This window comes from Dermacentor silvarum, chromosome 4, assembly GCF_013339745.2.
Source record: "Dermacentor silvarum isolate Dsil-2018 chromosome 4, BIME_Dsil_1.4, whole genome shotgun sequence".
NCBI lineage: Eukaryota > Metazoa > Arthropoda > Arachnida > Ixodida > Ixodidae > Dermacentor > Dermacentor silvarum.
In genome coordinates, this window is record NC_051157.2 from 64,430,549 (window position 1) to 64,443,594 (window position 13,046).

Here is a 13,046-nt window from a genome sequence, read left to right on the forward strand (position 1 = left end):
AATCTCGTCATCTGCGCCTGCGCGCACGGCGGTTGCAGCACTTTAACTAGATGACGCCACCGTACTGGCAGAGCCTCGGGTCGTCTGCGCCTGCGCGCCTGCCTATAGGGCGCGTTTAAAGGGAATATTTCTGCTACCTGATGGCAAGCACTTGCGTGGCTCAGTGGTAAAGTATCCGACTCCCATGCAGCGGGCCTTGGTTCGATCTTGGCAGAGAGCGGGTACTTTTTTTCGCATTTCCGGCGATAGCGATTATGGCCCAACGCCGCGACGGCATCATCGCGAACCGAACCGGCTATCGGAATGAGCCCATAACAGCTTACGCTGCAAAACACATCTCGGAGGCTATGCTTTACGTCATGGCTGCCATACATCAACCGTAAATCTTGAAGGCTATACCTTTTTGAATCAAAGAGCCGGAGATGTACGACGCAAAATAGCAGAAATGGCGCTAGCGTCCAACCGAAATGAAGCGGCGGAGTCCACATCGCCATAGTCATCAGTGGAAATAGTATGTGAATGACTGCAATGACGGAACGCTTTGTGCCTATTTGTGCAGCACATAACTGCCACACACAACGACGCGTTGGCCGCAGGATTTCATTGTCGCCATTCATGATTACGTCGATAGCGGCCGCGGTTTCTTCCGCAGCGGTTGCGACAAAAATTAGTTTCGTTTTGACTCAATACACGCGTCGGCTGCGTAGTCGCCATCTATGATTGCATAGATAGCGACCGCGATTTCGTCTGCAGTTGTTGCAGTGAACGGTAGTTTCGTTCTAACTCGGTTCGTGCATCGGCCACGTGCCTTAAGCACCACAAAGTCGCCGTTCATAATTGCGTCGATAGCGGCCACGGTTTTCTCCGCAGCGATTGCACTAAACAGTTGTTTCGGTATGACTTGGTGCAAAGCTGTCGAGGATGAAGAGCACCGGCTACATCACGATGGATGCGCAATCTGTTGGCGATCAGCTTACTGGGGAAAAAAAAAATCACAGTTTCGCCCGAAAGGCGAAGCATCGATTGCGATAGCAAATTAGTAGAGAGCTATAAGAAGCAAAGATAGAAGAAGCAATGGGCCGTATAAAGTTGTAAAAATTCGCTTACTAACTAAATAGACAAGCACAGTGTTAGGCACACACAGGTAAACATGACCACATCTCGCTCGATGGCCGCGGAAAGTCGCTGTGAAAATGCCGGAGTTGGAAAGCGCGCCAGCAGCCGCAGGCAAATGGCTGTTTATCGTCTCTCTCGCTTCAATGCGAACTAAACGTCGAAAGCACAGTGCGTACGAAGCTACCGGCACTCGGCGAATGCACTTTGTCCCCATCACAGATCACTTTGAAGATGCGACCCACGCGGGCGGGCACTTCGCCCCCGTCGCAGATTGCTTTCAAGATACGGGCGCGCGGCTGCGCTGTGAGAAGCAGCTGATGGAAAATAACGCACCCCCCCCCTTCCTCCCTCCCTCTCCGTCGCCTTGCCCCCATGCCTCGCGCACGAAAGGCCGCACACTTCCAGCCTGCCTTCCTACCTCACATGCCTACATTGACCCGCGATTGTCGGCTCACCTTCGTACGCTTTCACTCGCACACACAGTGTACAACGCGCCGCGACGATTTTACCGCCGTTGGACTTTATACGGAACCTCACGGCAACGGCAGAAATGTGCTTGGAGTGTCCATATAATTGCTATCACAATAAAAGACGAGCATGAAAAAATTAGCGTAGCTTGCACTAGTGGTGCAAGGCTAAAGAAACGGCGGAGCTGATCAGCACCTAGCTGGTCCTAGCCTTACAGGTTATGCTTTTCTAGAATTTATTGAATATTGATCGATTATCGATTACCTATTGATTGGCTATTGATTGGCTATCGCACGGTATAGGCCGCGTATTTGGGCTAGGCTAAGCACTATCAAGTCACCCCCAGCATTTTCTGGGATTTCTTGATTAATTGATTATCAATTTATTGGCTATTGATTGGTTAGCAAGATATTGGCCACGTATTTGGGCTAGGCTAAGCACTAGCAAGTCATCTCCAGCATTTTCCTAAATTTATTGATTACTGATCGAGTATCGATTAGCTATTGAGTGGCTATCGCAAGGTATTGGCTACGTATTTGGGCTAGGCTTAAACAACTTCGCTAGTTCACAGGAGTATGTGCCATTGCGCTTGGACCCTTTCTGCACTACCGCCGGGATCGGCCCACAATTTCTGTTTACGCATTACGGACTGACGGTCGGCTTAAACAGCTCCGCTGTTAAAAGTCGCAGTTCCGCCCGAAAGGCGAAGCATCAATTGCGATAGCAAGTTAGTAGAGAGCTATACGTAGTAAGGATAGTAGTTTTATCGGCTGCATAAACTTGGACACATTCACTTATAATTGAATTAACAAGCATGGTGTCAACGTGCACAAGCAAATATGAATAGATCACACTCGATGACAGCAGACAACCGCTGTAAAAAAGCTGGTGTGAGCAAGCGCGGCTTGAGCAGCGAGTGAAGGTTCATGTGGTCCATCGCTTCAACGGAAACTAAGCAACGAAAGCACGGCCCATACAAAGGTAGGAGCTGTGTGCAGATCGCTTTCAAGATAAGGTGCACGTGACCACTCGCAGCAGCGCAAGGTACAAGTGCGCAGTTGCTGGCAGAGTAGAAGCCGCACCCCCTCCCTTCCGCGCTGCCTTCCCACTTTCCTCCTTTCGCACGCGAAATTGAATCGCCAGATCCCCTTGAGCTGGAATCCCTAAATGCGCAGTTGGTTCCGGAGCGCAACGGCGCCTCGCTTCCATCCCCCCACGGCCTTTCGTGCAAATGCTGCGCCCCTGCGTTCGCTCTTCGTGAAAGCGCACGTCCCTAGTGCGCTGTATGTGCGTCCCTCGCACATGCAGCATATGGCGCCGATTTTATCGCCCCTGGACTTTATACAGAACCTCACGGCGACAGCAGAAATCCGCTTGGAGTGTCCATATACAGTAGAACCTCGTTCATACATTTTCAAAAAATACGCGAAAAATAAACGTACGATCCGGGAAAACGTACGATCCGAATCCAGTAAAAATTGAAGCTGACAAGCCCATATTGAGGTGCCAGGGCAGAAAACATTTATTTCTTGCAAAACATAGTTGTATTTTCTGCTGGTGCATCTCACCCTTGGACAGGAACAACTCCTTTTGCACACATTGCAGACCCTTGTCCGCATTTTCGTTGTCTTTCGTGCGAAAGAAGTTTTGTAAGGCTTCCAGGCCAGCAAGGGCTTCGACGAAGGTAGCCGGTGAGCACAAGCCTTCGTTCTCACCGCCGTCTTCAGGTGCCTCATCCGCCACCACCTCCGCTGCATCGTCAACCGCCACCTCCGCTACGATCTCAGTGAGTCGTAGCACATCGTAGCGCCGCGTGCTGTTTTCGCCGCTTAGTAGTTCACGTTGAAGCGAGGTAGCACAAAGGTCAATTCGCTCGCCGCTGCTACCACGCTTCGTCGCTTCGGACGAACGAGCATTTCAGAGAAGTCGTGGAGGGGGGGGGGATTGAGCACTGCAGAGAAGCCGCGCGGTGGCCGTCTGCCACTTTGCGCTTCACAAGCACATAGAGCAGTCTTTTTGCACACCTGAATGATAATTTTTCGCTGCAGAACGTATCATACGACCGCAATTTGCCGCAATGCTGAACATTGCTGCCGAATAATCATATTTTCCGGGAATGTATTAACCAGAACGTACTAACACATTCCTCTATGGGGTTATGTTTATTTTTTGCGATTGCGAATGTAGGAGCAGGGTAATCGTATTAAGCGGGAACGTATCAGTGAGGTTCTGCTGTAACTGCTATCGCAATAATAATCGGGATGCGCGCACAGTAGTGCAACGCGTGTCGCAAATGATGGCGTGCACTGCGGCCGATCTGCGAAGGAAGTCGCGAGGCTTCGATCGCCGCTGAGAGAGCCAATCAGTCACGAGATGATAAGAATTGCAGCTTCTGCACTGCTTTTGTGAAAAATAGCAAAAGAATTTGTTCATCCATTCCACTAATAAAAAAGTGTTGACGTAATAAGCCTTTGCTTACTGTTTTCTGGATACCCCGATAATTCGACATTTGCTTAATTTGGACATTTTTTGGGGGTCCCGTGAAATCGGAATTACTCTAAGTTTTACTGTAATAGGTGATATATTATACTATTTGAATTATTTGATTCGAAATTATTTGACCAAATCACTATTCACTTCGAATTTGCTTCGAACCTCAAGTTCACTATTCGCCCATCCCAAAGGATGACCCAATATTAAAAAGATTTTGCAAAAAGTCAGTTCCTCAGATTTTGCTCGACCAGGTATTAATGGCTTCTGCATGATTCAAGATATGCAACCAGGCCAACCTTGCTCTTGTTTACCCTAGAACAAGAGTTTCAAGATTTCAAAGAATACTACATTAAAGAAAAAAAGGAAAAGAACACTCTTCTGAGTGTTCCCTCTCTTATGTTACAAAAGAAAATGCATGATGCATACCAATATCTTTTTTTCACATGCGACATTATTTTTTGGATGCCAACATGGGCACTGAGAAAAGTCTCTCCAGACTTCATAGCCTTGCCTGCTATGTGTGAAACAGAGTAGTACCGTACTTTGTGACCAGTGTCATTGAAAGAAGTCCCCAGTGGGGAGAGGTAAACACTACAATGAATGGCACTCACCTCCTCCTGCTGCTTGAGGAGCAATGTGCACTTGGAAAGGCTGCTGGCCACGGACCGGGACAGCAGCAGCAGCTCGTGCCACTGGGACAATAGCTCCTGGCAGGGGCCAACAATGCCCAGGCGGTGGGCATCTAGTAGCTGAACCAGGTTGGCGTGCAGCGAGGCCGCCCTGTCCACGCCCCGCTCCAGAAGCTGCTGCTGGGCCTGTGCCGTCTGACAGGAAAAGGCAGACATGGTGGAAAAGGAGTGTCACGGCAGCTCCTCATGTTCATGAATGCTGGGCTAGCTGGCCACCGGCATTATGAGACACGGTTACAGCACCAGGGAAAATGGAGACACAAGGATGTCCTGTTCAGCTCATGTTCATGCCTTCGCTTTTCCTGGCGATGCAACTATGTTTTATAATTCACTAATGATGCTGAATTTATGCCACTGCAAATTATTTTTTGAAGCTCCTGTGAACTCTCTAGGCAGTTACACGCAAACACACTGCATCAAACATTTGGGCGAAAGAATGCCGACACCTCCTACAACCATAGATTGGCATACTCACTCACAAGCATGCTCACTCGCTCATACTAAATTTATGCTACATCCAGACTGCATCTGCAAAAATTGAACAAAGCCCTGCATGGTGTTCAAACTAGCGTCAACCACCTTTGCCAAGAAAAAAAAAATGCCATTACGGCACTACTGCATGAAAAAATACAAACAATGAAAACTAAAGTGGCAATATGCTGAGTACGAATTTTTCATGATTACAATTTATAGAAGTAGGTTTATTAATTTATGTAAAATTTGGTGCACTTTTAAAATCTTTGCCTTATAGTTGCAAATGATTTAATCGTAAGGCACATGTACAAACAACCCAGTAAAAGCCGCTTTTCTGCAGCGTTCCAAAGCGGAGTTTACAAACTGACCTTGGCTCTAGTAACATTGGCTGTGACGGCATCCGCTGAAATGCATGCACACATGTGCTGATTAAGAGGGAAACCGGAAAACCAGCAACTGTGTTGCTGGTAGGGGTCGAACCAGCAGCTGGCAGTGAGAAAAAAACCAGCTGTGCTGATGGAAATGTGGCCAGGTGGCAATCCTAGTTGCTACATACAATGGCATTATGGGGCCCATGAACACGAATGTCTGAATTGACCACCTCCAAAAGAATTAGTCGTGAAATTGATTCTACGGTGTTTTTGTAAACGCGATGTATCCACTCACTGACGCGAGGGGGGGGTCGAAATGCCCTTCTCAAAATTTACTGAGGACCCCTCCCCCACTTTCCCCCTTCCCCACTGAATAGAAACCTAGAAAGAGTGACAAGGATGAAAGAGAACGGTTGAATGTGAAATCAAGTCGAGGGCTAGTGGTAGTCCGAAGGGGGAAGGGGCGGATGCCCTCTCATGCACATGCACAGAACGCCTTTGCCGTAGTGGCAAAAAAAAAAAAAAAATGGGCGAAAGCTCGCATCTGATTGTGGAAAAAGCTGCTATATTTGTGGTTAATGGAAGAGAGAATTTTACTAGCCAAGTTGGCGACGGAAGACACTTGAACATTGGCCAGCAAGGGGGGTGTCGTAATGAAGAGGGAACATAATAGGAGAAAGCACAGAGCAGGGAGAAAAAAGTGAAGAGGGCCTATATTCAATGTAATAAGAGTATTTACAATAATGAATATTAGGGCATTTTACTCGGATATTTCGCCTCCAATGCAGAAGACACACCAGTTAGTGGGCATGAACAGGGTGAGCAGACAATGTAAGAGAGCCCATTTCAAGAGGCGCAATCCAACGAGCCATGGTGTCATGGTAATACAGCTTTATTACGACGACTGCTACCCTCTTATTAATTCTGTAGAATTCATCAATGTTGCCCGCTATGTCCTTACAGATTGGAAATCCTACCCCGTGTTCTCTTTTATCTGGAAGACATCTGTAGCAGAGGACGTGGCTGTTAGTCAGCACTATATAAGCCTCACCTGTTCTTCTAACCTCACTAAGGCCAATAATATCGTAGGACCTAGGCAATGCCTGATAATTCCTCAGAGCCCAGCTAAGATAGCCTCACTCGAGAGGGTTCGCATGTCAAACGTTGCCAGGTTCATTTTCCAGTGGTGGCCTGTCTGGATCCAGAGATTCTTGGCACCCTCTGCCGCGTTGCAGGTCTGACTGCCACCTTGGTCAGGTGCTCCGCAGCCGCTGGGGACTGAGGCTCATGAGTTAATTGCAGGAGCCACGAGGGAGGTAGTGGGCGAATACTGCCCCAGGGAGGCCAATTCCTGTTTTGGTGAGGGAGTGTCTTTGTTGAAGCTTAGTGGGCCTTCCTAATTTGGTTACATCTGGACTAGTGTAGCCCCCTGGCTCCCGGCATTTAAAAAATTTTTTTTGCCAGTGTCAGGCACCACTCCATGCCTGAAAATGTAGTGGCGCGTACACGCACACGCACACACACACACACACACACACACACACACACACACACACACACACACACACAGAGTGAGTGAGTGAGGGGGAGAACCCCCTACAATGCCGCACTAGACATGGTAGTGGCCATTTGTAAATAAAAATAAATGCATCACCTTTATTATTCTTTATAGAAAGGTGGTTTTTTTGTGTCGCCAAACTCACCGAAAGAACATCTTCGATGGAGCCCAGGGGCATTGGTTCATCTTCCTCACTATCCGAGGTTCGCATGCCCTGATGTGTGTAGTGCCGGCTGAACTCAATGTGTTCCTTGAGCTTGGCCACCCACTTCTGCATGGAACATAGAGAAGGTGCCAATATGAACTGCCGTCAGAAGGTCACTAAAGGCAAGCTCTAAACCAGGACAGAGCAACATGTCAGTCTTACCTTTAGGAACTGTGTCAGAGTAGACATGGTAAAGCGATACTAGATGGTTCATGAGAGATGCCACTATGAAGGGCTCCAAATCAATTATGTTCTCCTTTTGTTCAATAAAAGAGCATTAAAGAAAGAAACGAAAGCAGACTCAAATGGCATTAACTACTAAAATGATAGCCCATTAACAGAGACACAGAAAGCCAGAGTTTCAGAATTTTGTGACTGATCTTTGTCACAGACAGTGCCATTGTGACCTCATAAATTTCACAATACACTTTCGTGTATATTGGTCATTTTTGGGCAGGAAGAGCCAACAAAAAGTACCAGGGGGAACCTTCATTTTCTTTCGATTGCAATCTGGTTATTTATCACCAGTTAACTACCTTCAGCTAATGCCCTCAAAAACTTTGTAACCTAGGTAACTTGCAACTTAAAATTTGCTATAAAACCTATGTCAAACTTAATGCGGGGCAGGGACCTCAGTCAGGCTATTAACACCTTTAGCTTCCGACTCCTCTCTATCACAAGAAAAATCGACAGACTTCAATGAAATTAAGGGAAACTGATACAGTTCTTTTTGAGGTGGCTTTCATTTTTGTATCCTCTCTCGCATACAAAGCTTCTGTTTAAGGTGAGACAGATCTGTTTGGCCCATCAGCAGCATAACTTGCCCATTCAGCTAATTTAGCATCTCTTTTCAGTCTGCCTTTATAATTTACCAACATACATCTACACGGCTGCCTTCACATACTGGCCCTGTCGTTACTGTTATCACTGAAGCTTCTTTCACAACCCGCGACCTGGGCTCAGTAGCACCCATGACCAATGAGCGACCAGAATGGGTGGTTAGTGGGGGCAGTGACTCACCAACAGAGTAAATGAAAACTGAACTTCCTGTCCTTTCAAAACTTCACACCTAAAGCACGTGAGTGACATCAACATCCATGTGATCGATGTATAATGGTATCACTGTGCCAAAACAGCAACTTGGGTATCAAGCAGACTTGTACATGTTACAGAAATAAAAGTAACCGATTACATTTACAATTACTTCTTCCAAATATGTAAATGATTACAGTTACCAATTAATGTGACAGGAAAGTAATTCAGCAATTACTAAAAAGTAAGAAATTACTTAAACGTTACTTTCCTCCATACTTTTATTTACATTGCACAAGTACAGTAAATAAGATGATAAAAGTACAGTAAATAAGACTCTTTCAATGCGTCCTCTGCAGCCCTTCAGAAGTTGTTTACCTTCACTAAGAATTCCTCAAGTTCTTTGATGTGCATCCAAAGGGTGATAAATGACCATTATTGCACTGCACCCCCTCAAAATGCGGCTGCAGTAGCTGAGAATTGAACCGGTGACTTTGTGCTAAGCAGCAGAAGCCAGACACTGAACCACCACAGAAGGTGATGTTCGGCTTTCAGACGGCAATGAATACTGTGGATTGAAAACTTACTTTCACCACATTTCTTGCATATTCAAAATCATAACAAAAGCATACAGCTGAAGAATAGATTAAGAATTTTCAATTCTTTAGTGAGTCTTGCTTAAGTTTACAGAATATTGACTCCATGCAAAAACTCACTAGAGAACATTATATATGAGAACATCAACTATTTCATGTCTAGCAGGCTTGAAAAGCACCTATCCAGGAACTTGAAAAATTCTGCCTGGTGCAACACACTGAAAAACCATGAAAGGAGTGAACCCACTACATACATGACATACTCCCACCGAGCAAAAACACACAACCGTTTACCTTCCCACTTTTTTACTAAACCATCTTGAGCCTGTTATTCAAACTTGCAACAGGATTGCAATCAGAATAGTTTCAAGGTGCGTGCAACACATTCTAAATACCATTGCTTTCATCAATGCTTTTGCTGTTGATGCACTTACTTGGCTTACACAAATGTGTATACAACGTCTTGAAGGGTTAAGTGTGCGTCAAAGGTGCACTACAAAGAAATATCACCGCATTTCATCAATGTTTTTGCTGTTGATGCACTTACTTGGCTTACACAAATGTGTATACAGCGTCTTAAAGGGTTAAGTGTTCGTCAAAGGTGCACTACAGAGAAATATTAAGTCTTTTTAAAAAAGTAAGTTAAATTCTGTAGTAGCATGCCTGTTAGCAGCAGGAGTGCTAGCACAACAGGAACTTTCTCTGCGAGAGGAGTTTGGCAACCCAGAAAAGGTGCAAAAACAAAATATGGATGGTGCTGTAGCCCTGAAGATTTTGCAATATTTTTACCGTGACGTCAAGGATTTTGAAAGCGTCTGCTTGAGTCTAGCTATAACAGAGCCTTTTCATAATTGTAAAGCTACCTTTCTTGTAAGACAATTTGCCCAACTTATCGTGGCATGGTCATTTTTTTTCAAACAGCACGTACAAGCCCAGTTTGCTTGTACGTATTACGACATGAAAAATGTAGCAGTGGCTCTTGTGATGAAAAGCACAAGAGACAAGCCACAGCATGCACGGCTAGCACGTTAGTCTTCACTTGAACGATGACAGGTGCTGCCATTAGTTGGGCAAATGTGCAGTGCAGAGAAGTGCACTTGTGAATTATGAAAGGGCCTATTGCTTATCTGTAAAGAAGGAGCACATGTCATTCTAAAGAAGCCAAGGCTCAAGCGAGAAAGTTTTGAGGACTTTTCCCAACCTAAAAACTACCCAAATGCAAGAAAATACTTTGAAATCCTCGAAGTCACACTCACGTATCAGTGCTGAAGTTTCAATGCTAAATTAAAGACAAGGAAAGTTTACGCTTCATTCACTCTAGTAACCAATTATCCCTTTGTCACAAAATGAAAATGAAAGAACATTTTACTAATCTAAACAGATTTCATGTTGGTCTTTAGGATGCTTTTAAGTATATGTTACTGCGTGTGCTACGTGAAGAGCCAACAAAATGACGGTTACCATGCGGTCCACCTTGTCATTTTCATCTGGAGGAACTGCCAACCTCTCAGGAGGATCCTCAGGAAACAGTACTACAAAGGCTGCCTCATCGACAGGGTCACACTGCAAAGTGAGATAAAGGAAGAAAAGCCCGAAGCCTTCCATGTGAACACCTTAAAACTCACGTTCACACAATGGTTGCAAATAAGTTCTTCAAATTTTAATGCAAAGTAACATGCTATTTGCTTGGCAGAAATTGCATCGTTTCCTTTCAGGCACTGGAAGCGGATCCTGTGGATTATCTATAGATATTTAAATAAACAAGCTATGATACAATCAGCAAGAAAGACTACAATCGAACCACCTATGGAGAGACGACTGTGCACACCGAAACATACCGACTACAATATGAAAATTTGCAAGATGGAGATTAAATAGGCAGAGTAAACATAGCCATTGCGCTGAAAGGTTAACCCTTGCACATTAACAATGCAGTCACCATCTGAAATCGGACACAAATATCATGTGTCAATTGAAGGTTGTGTTGATGTGCAGTAAGGGCCCCAAGGTGAGAGAAATAGTCGAGGAAGGCACACAAATAAAGCACCTCAGAAGTGTTTCTTGTTCTATTTAGGGCAGCAAAACTCGTTTGGCTGTGAAAATCATGATAAACATTTATGGCTTGTACATATTAAATTTGACACGAACAGACTACTATGTCAATAGATTGATTTACAGGTAGTGTTTAACATCCCAATGCAAAACTTTGGCTATGAGAGATGATGTAGTGAAGGATTATTTTGACGTCATAGGGTCCTTTAATGAGCACCTCTAACCGAGTACTCTGGCGATGCTAGACTCTCTCACGTACCATGGTGCTCATCTTTCCAATGCGATTTTATTTCCTGACGTCCGACTTTCCCGCACGACACACACATGATTGCAGGCATCAGTTTTGTAGTTACAGAGCCCAGACAAACGATGGCATGAGTGCTATTATGCTAGTGCTCCCTAACGATGAAGAATGCTTGGACTTGAAAAAAAAAAAAGAACTTGCTTCTGGTTTTTCAGCTACAGGACATAGGCATGCTCATTGGTGTTTCCGCATTTCACTGCCATCAAATGCGGTCACTACAGCATAGAATCGAACCCACAACCTCGTGCTCAGCAGTAGAAATGCCAAATTTACTAAATTGTCAACGGCCCTGTTCTTTTTCAGGGAAAATTGAAAATAATATCTGTTTCACACTGTCCACTACAAATTTTTATAGCAGGGTGATTCTGCATGCTATACAGGTAAATATGAGCAGACTGTCGATATATTTTATTCACTTGACTAGAAACACAAGATTAAACAGATATGCCACAGTCAACATGACATCAAACATAAAAAAGAAGAAACTTATTAGACAGCTATACGAGTAAGGATAGTGGTTTTATCGGCTGTATAAACATGTAAACATTCGCTTACTAACTATATTAAGCATGGTGTCATGCATGCAAAAGCTAACACGAACACATCTCACTCGAAGATCACGGACGCTCGATGTCAAAACGCTGGCGTGAGGAAGCGCCGCAGCAGCGAGCAAACTGACCTTCATGCTGCCTTTCGCTTTAACGCGAACTAAGCGGCGAGAACACATCGCACAGGAAGCTATCAGCATTCGGCGCACTCTGTCCCCATCGCAGATCGCCTTCAAGATAGGGTCCGCACTGCCCCACCATACGTAGCCGGCTCTGGAGTAGAACGCTCCCTGGTGCCTTGCCCGTAATGGAAGACAGCGCGCTTCCTCCCCGCGAGGATCAAGCCACCATCGGCAACTCAGCCTCGCACGCTTTCACTCCCACCAGTGGTGCACCAACGGGGGAGGGGTTCCGGGTGTTGTAACCCCCCCTTCCCTGAGGCCGAGTTAAACCCCCCCTCCCCCCCAAGCGTCCAGCTCCACCAGTCCAACGTGTACCTTCATTGCTCTGTTCACATTGTCATTACAATTCAGGAGGTGGCTTGAGGTCGAATTTTCCTGATGAACAAAAACCCTCTACCACTGTCTTGTATTTATTCATTCACTCTTAAATTACTTTGAGTAAAACGCTGAAGAAATAAACATCGTTATCACCCTAGGTGTCATTATTATTATAATTATTAGGCATTCTATTTGCTGTTGGGTTCCTCTGGGTAAAGCAAGGCAATTGCATATTTTACAAAGTGCTTGCTTCCCCCCCCCCATTCCCCCCCCCCCCTGGCAGAGATCCTGGGTGTGCTACTGACTCACACATACAGCATACGAAGCACAGCCACGATGTTATCACACTTGGGACTTTCTATGGAACATCACGGCGATGCCGACAGCGGAAATGCGCCTGGCGAGTCCATATAATTGCTTCTGCAATAAAGCTTGTTTTCCCCCCAATATTGTTTTCTTTTCCCCCAACCATTCACATCTCTACTCAACAGCAGAACGCTCCAGCCAATGAGCAATCACAGTGAGTGCAGGAAAATCTTTTTCACTCAAGAGACTGAAAATGCAAACATTCTTGAACCTGATCTTGTGAAGCCCCCCAGAAAGCAACAGCGACTACCCAGCCAGAATGAGGGGATGCAGA

General features: G+C 45.5%; 1 protein-coding gene and 1 long non-coding RNA gene across 2 annotated transcripts in view; one reads left to right on the top strand and one right to left on the bottom strand.

The window, feature by feature from the left end:
* LOC125944708 (uncharacterized) overlaps positions 1-11,236 on the top strand; it is a 34,055-nt gene extending 22,819 nt beyond the window's left edge. Inside the window, exon 3 of the long non-coding RNA XR_007466378.1 lies at positions 10,718-11,236. This is a non-coding gene — a long non-coding RNA (uncharacterized LOC125944708). The remainder of the gene's footprint in view (positions 1-10,717) is intronic.
* Positions 1-13,046, bottom strand: part of LOC119450157 (oxysterol-binding protein-related protein 1) — a 91,495-nt gene that overhangs the window by 63,603 nt on the left and 14,846 nt on the right. The window contains exons 10-12 of the mRNA XM_037713532.2: positions 10,464-10,565; positions 7,315-7,440; positions 4,689-4,901 (exon numbers count right to left, since the gene is read on the bottom strand). Of these exons, the coding sequence (XP_037569460.1) occupies positions 4,689-4,901; positions 7,315-7,440; positions 10,464-10,565 (441 nt within the window). The remainder of the gene's footprint in view (positions 1-4,688; positions 4,902-7,314; positions 7,441-10,463; positions 10,566-13,046) is intronic.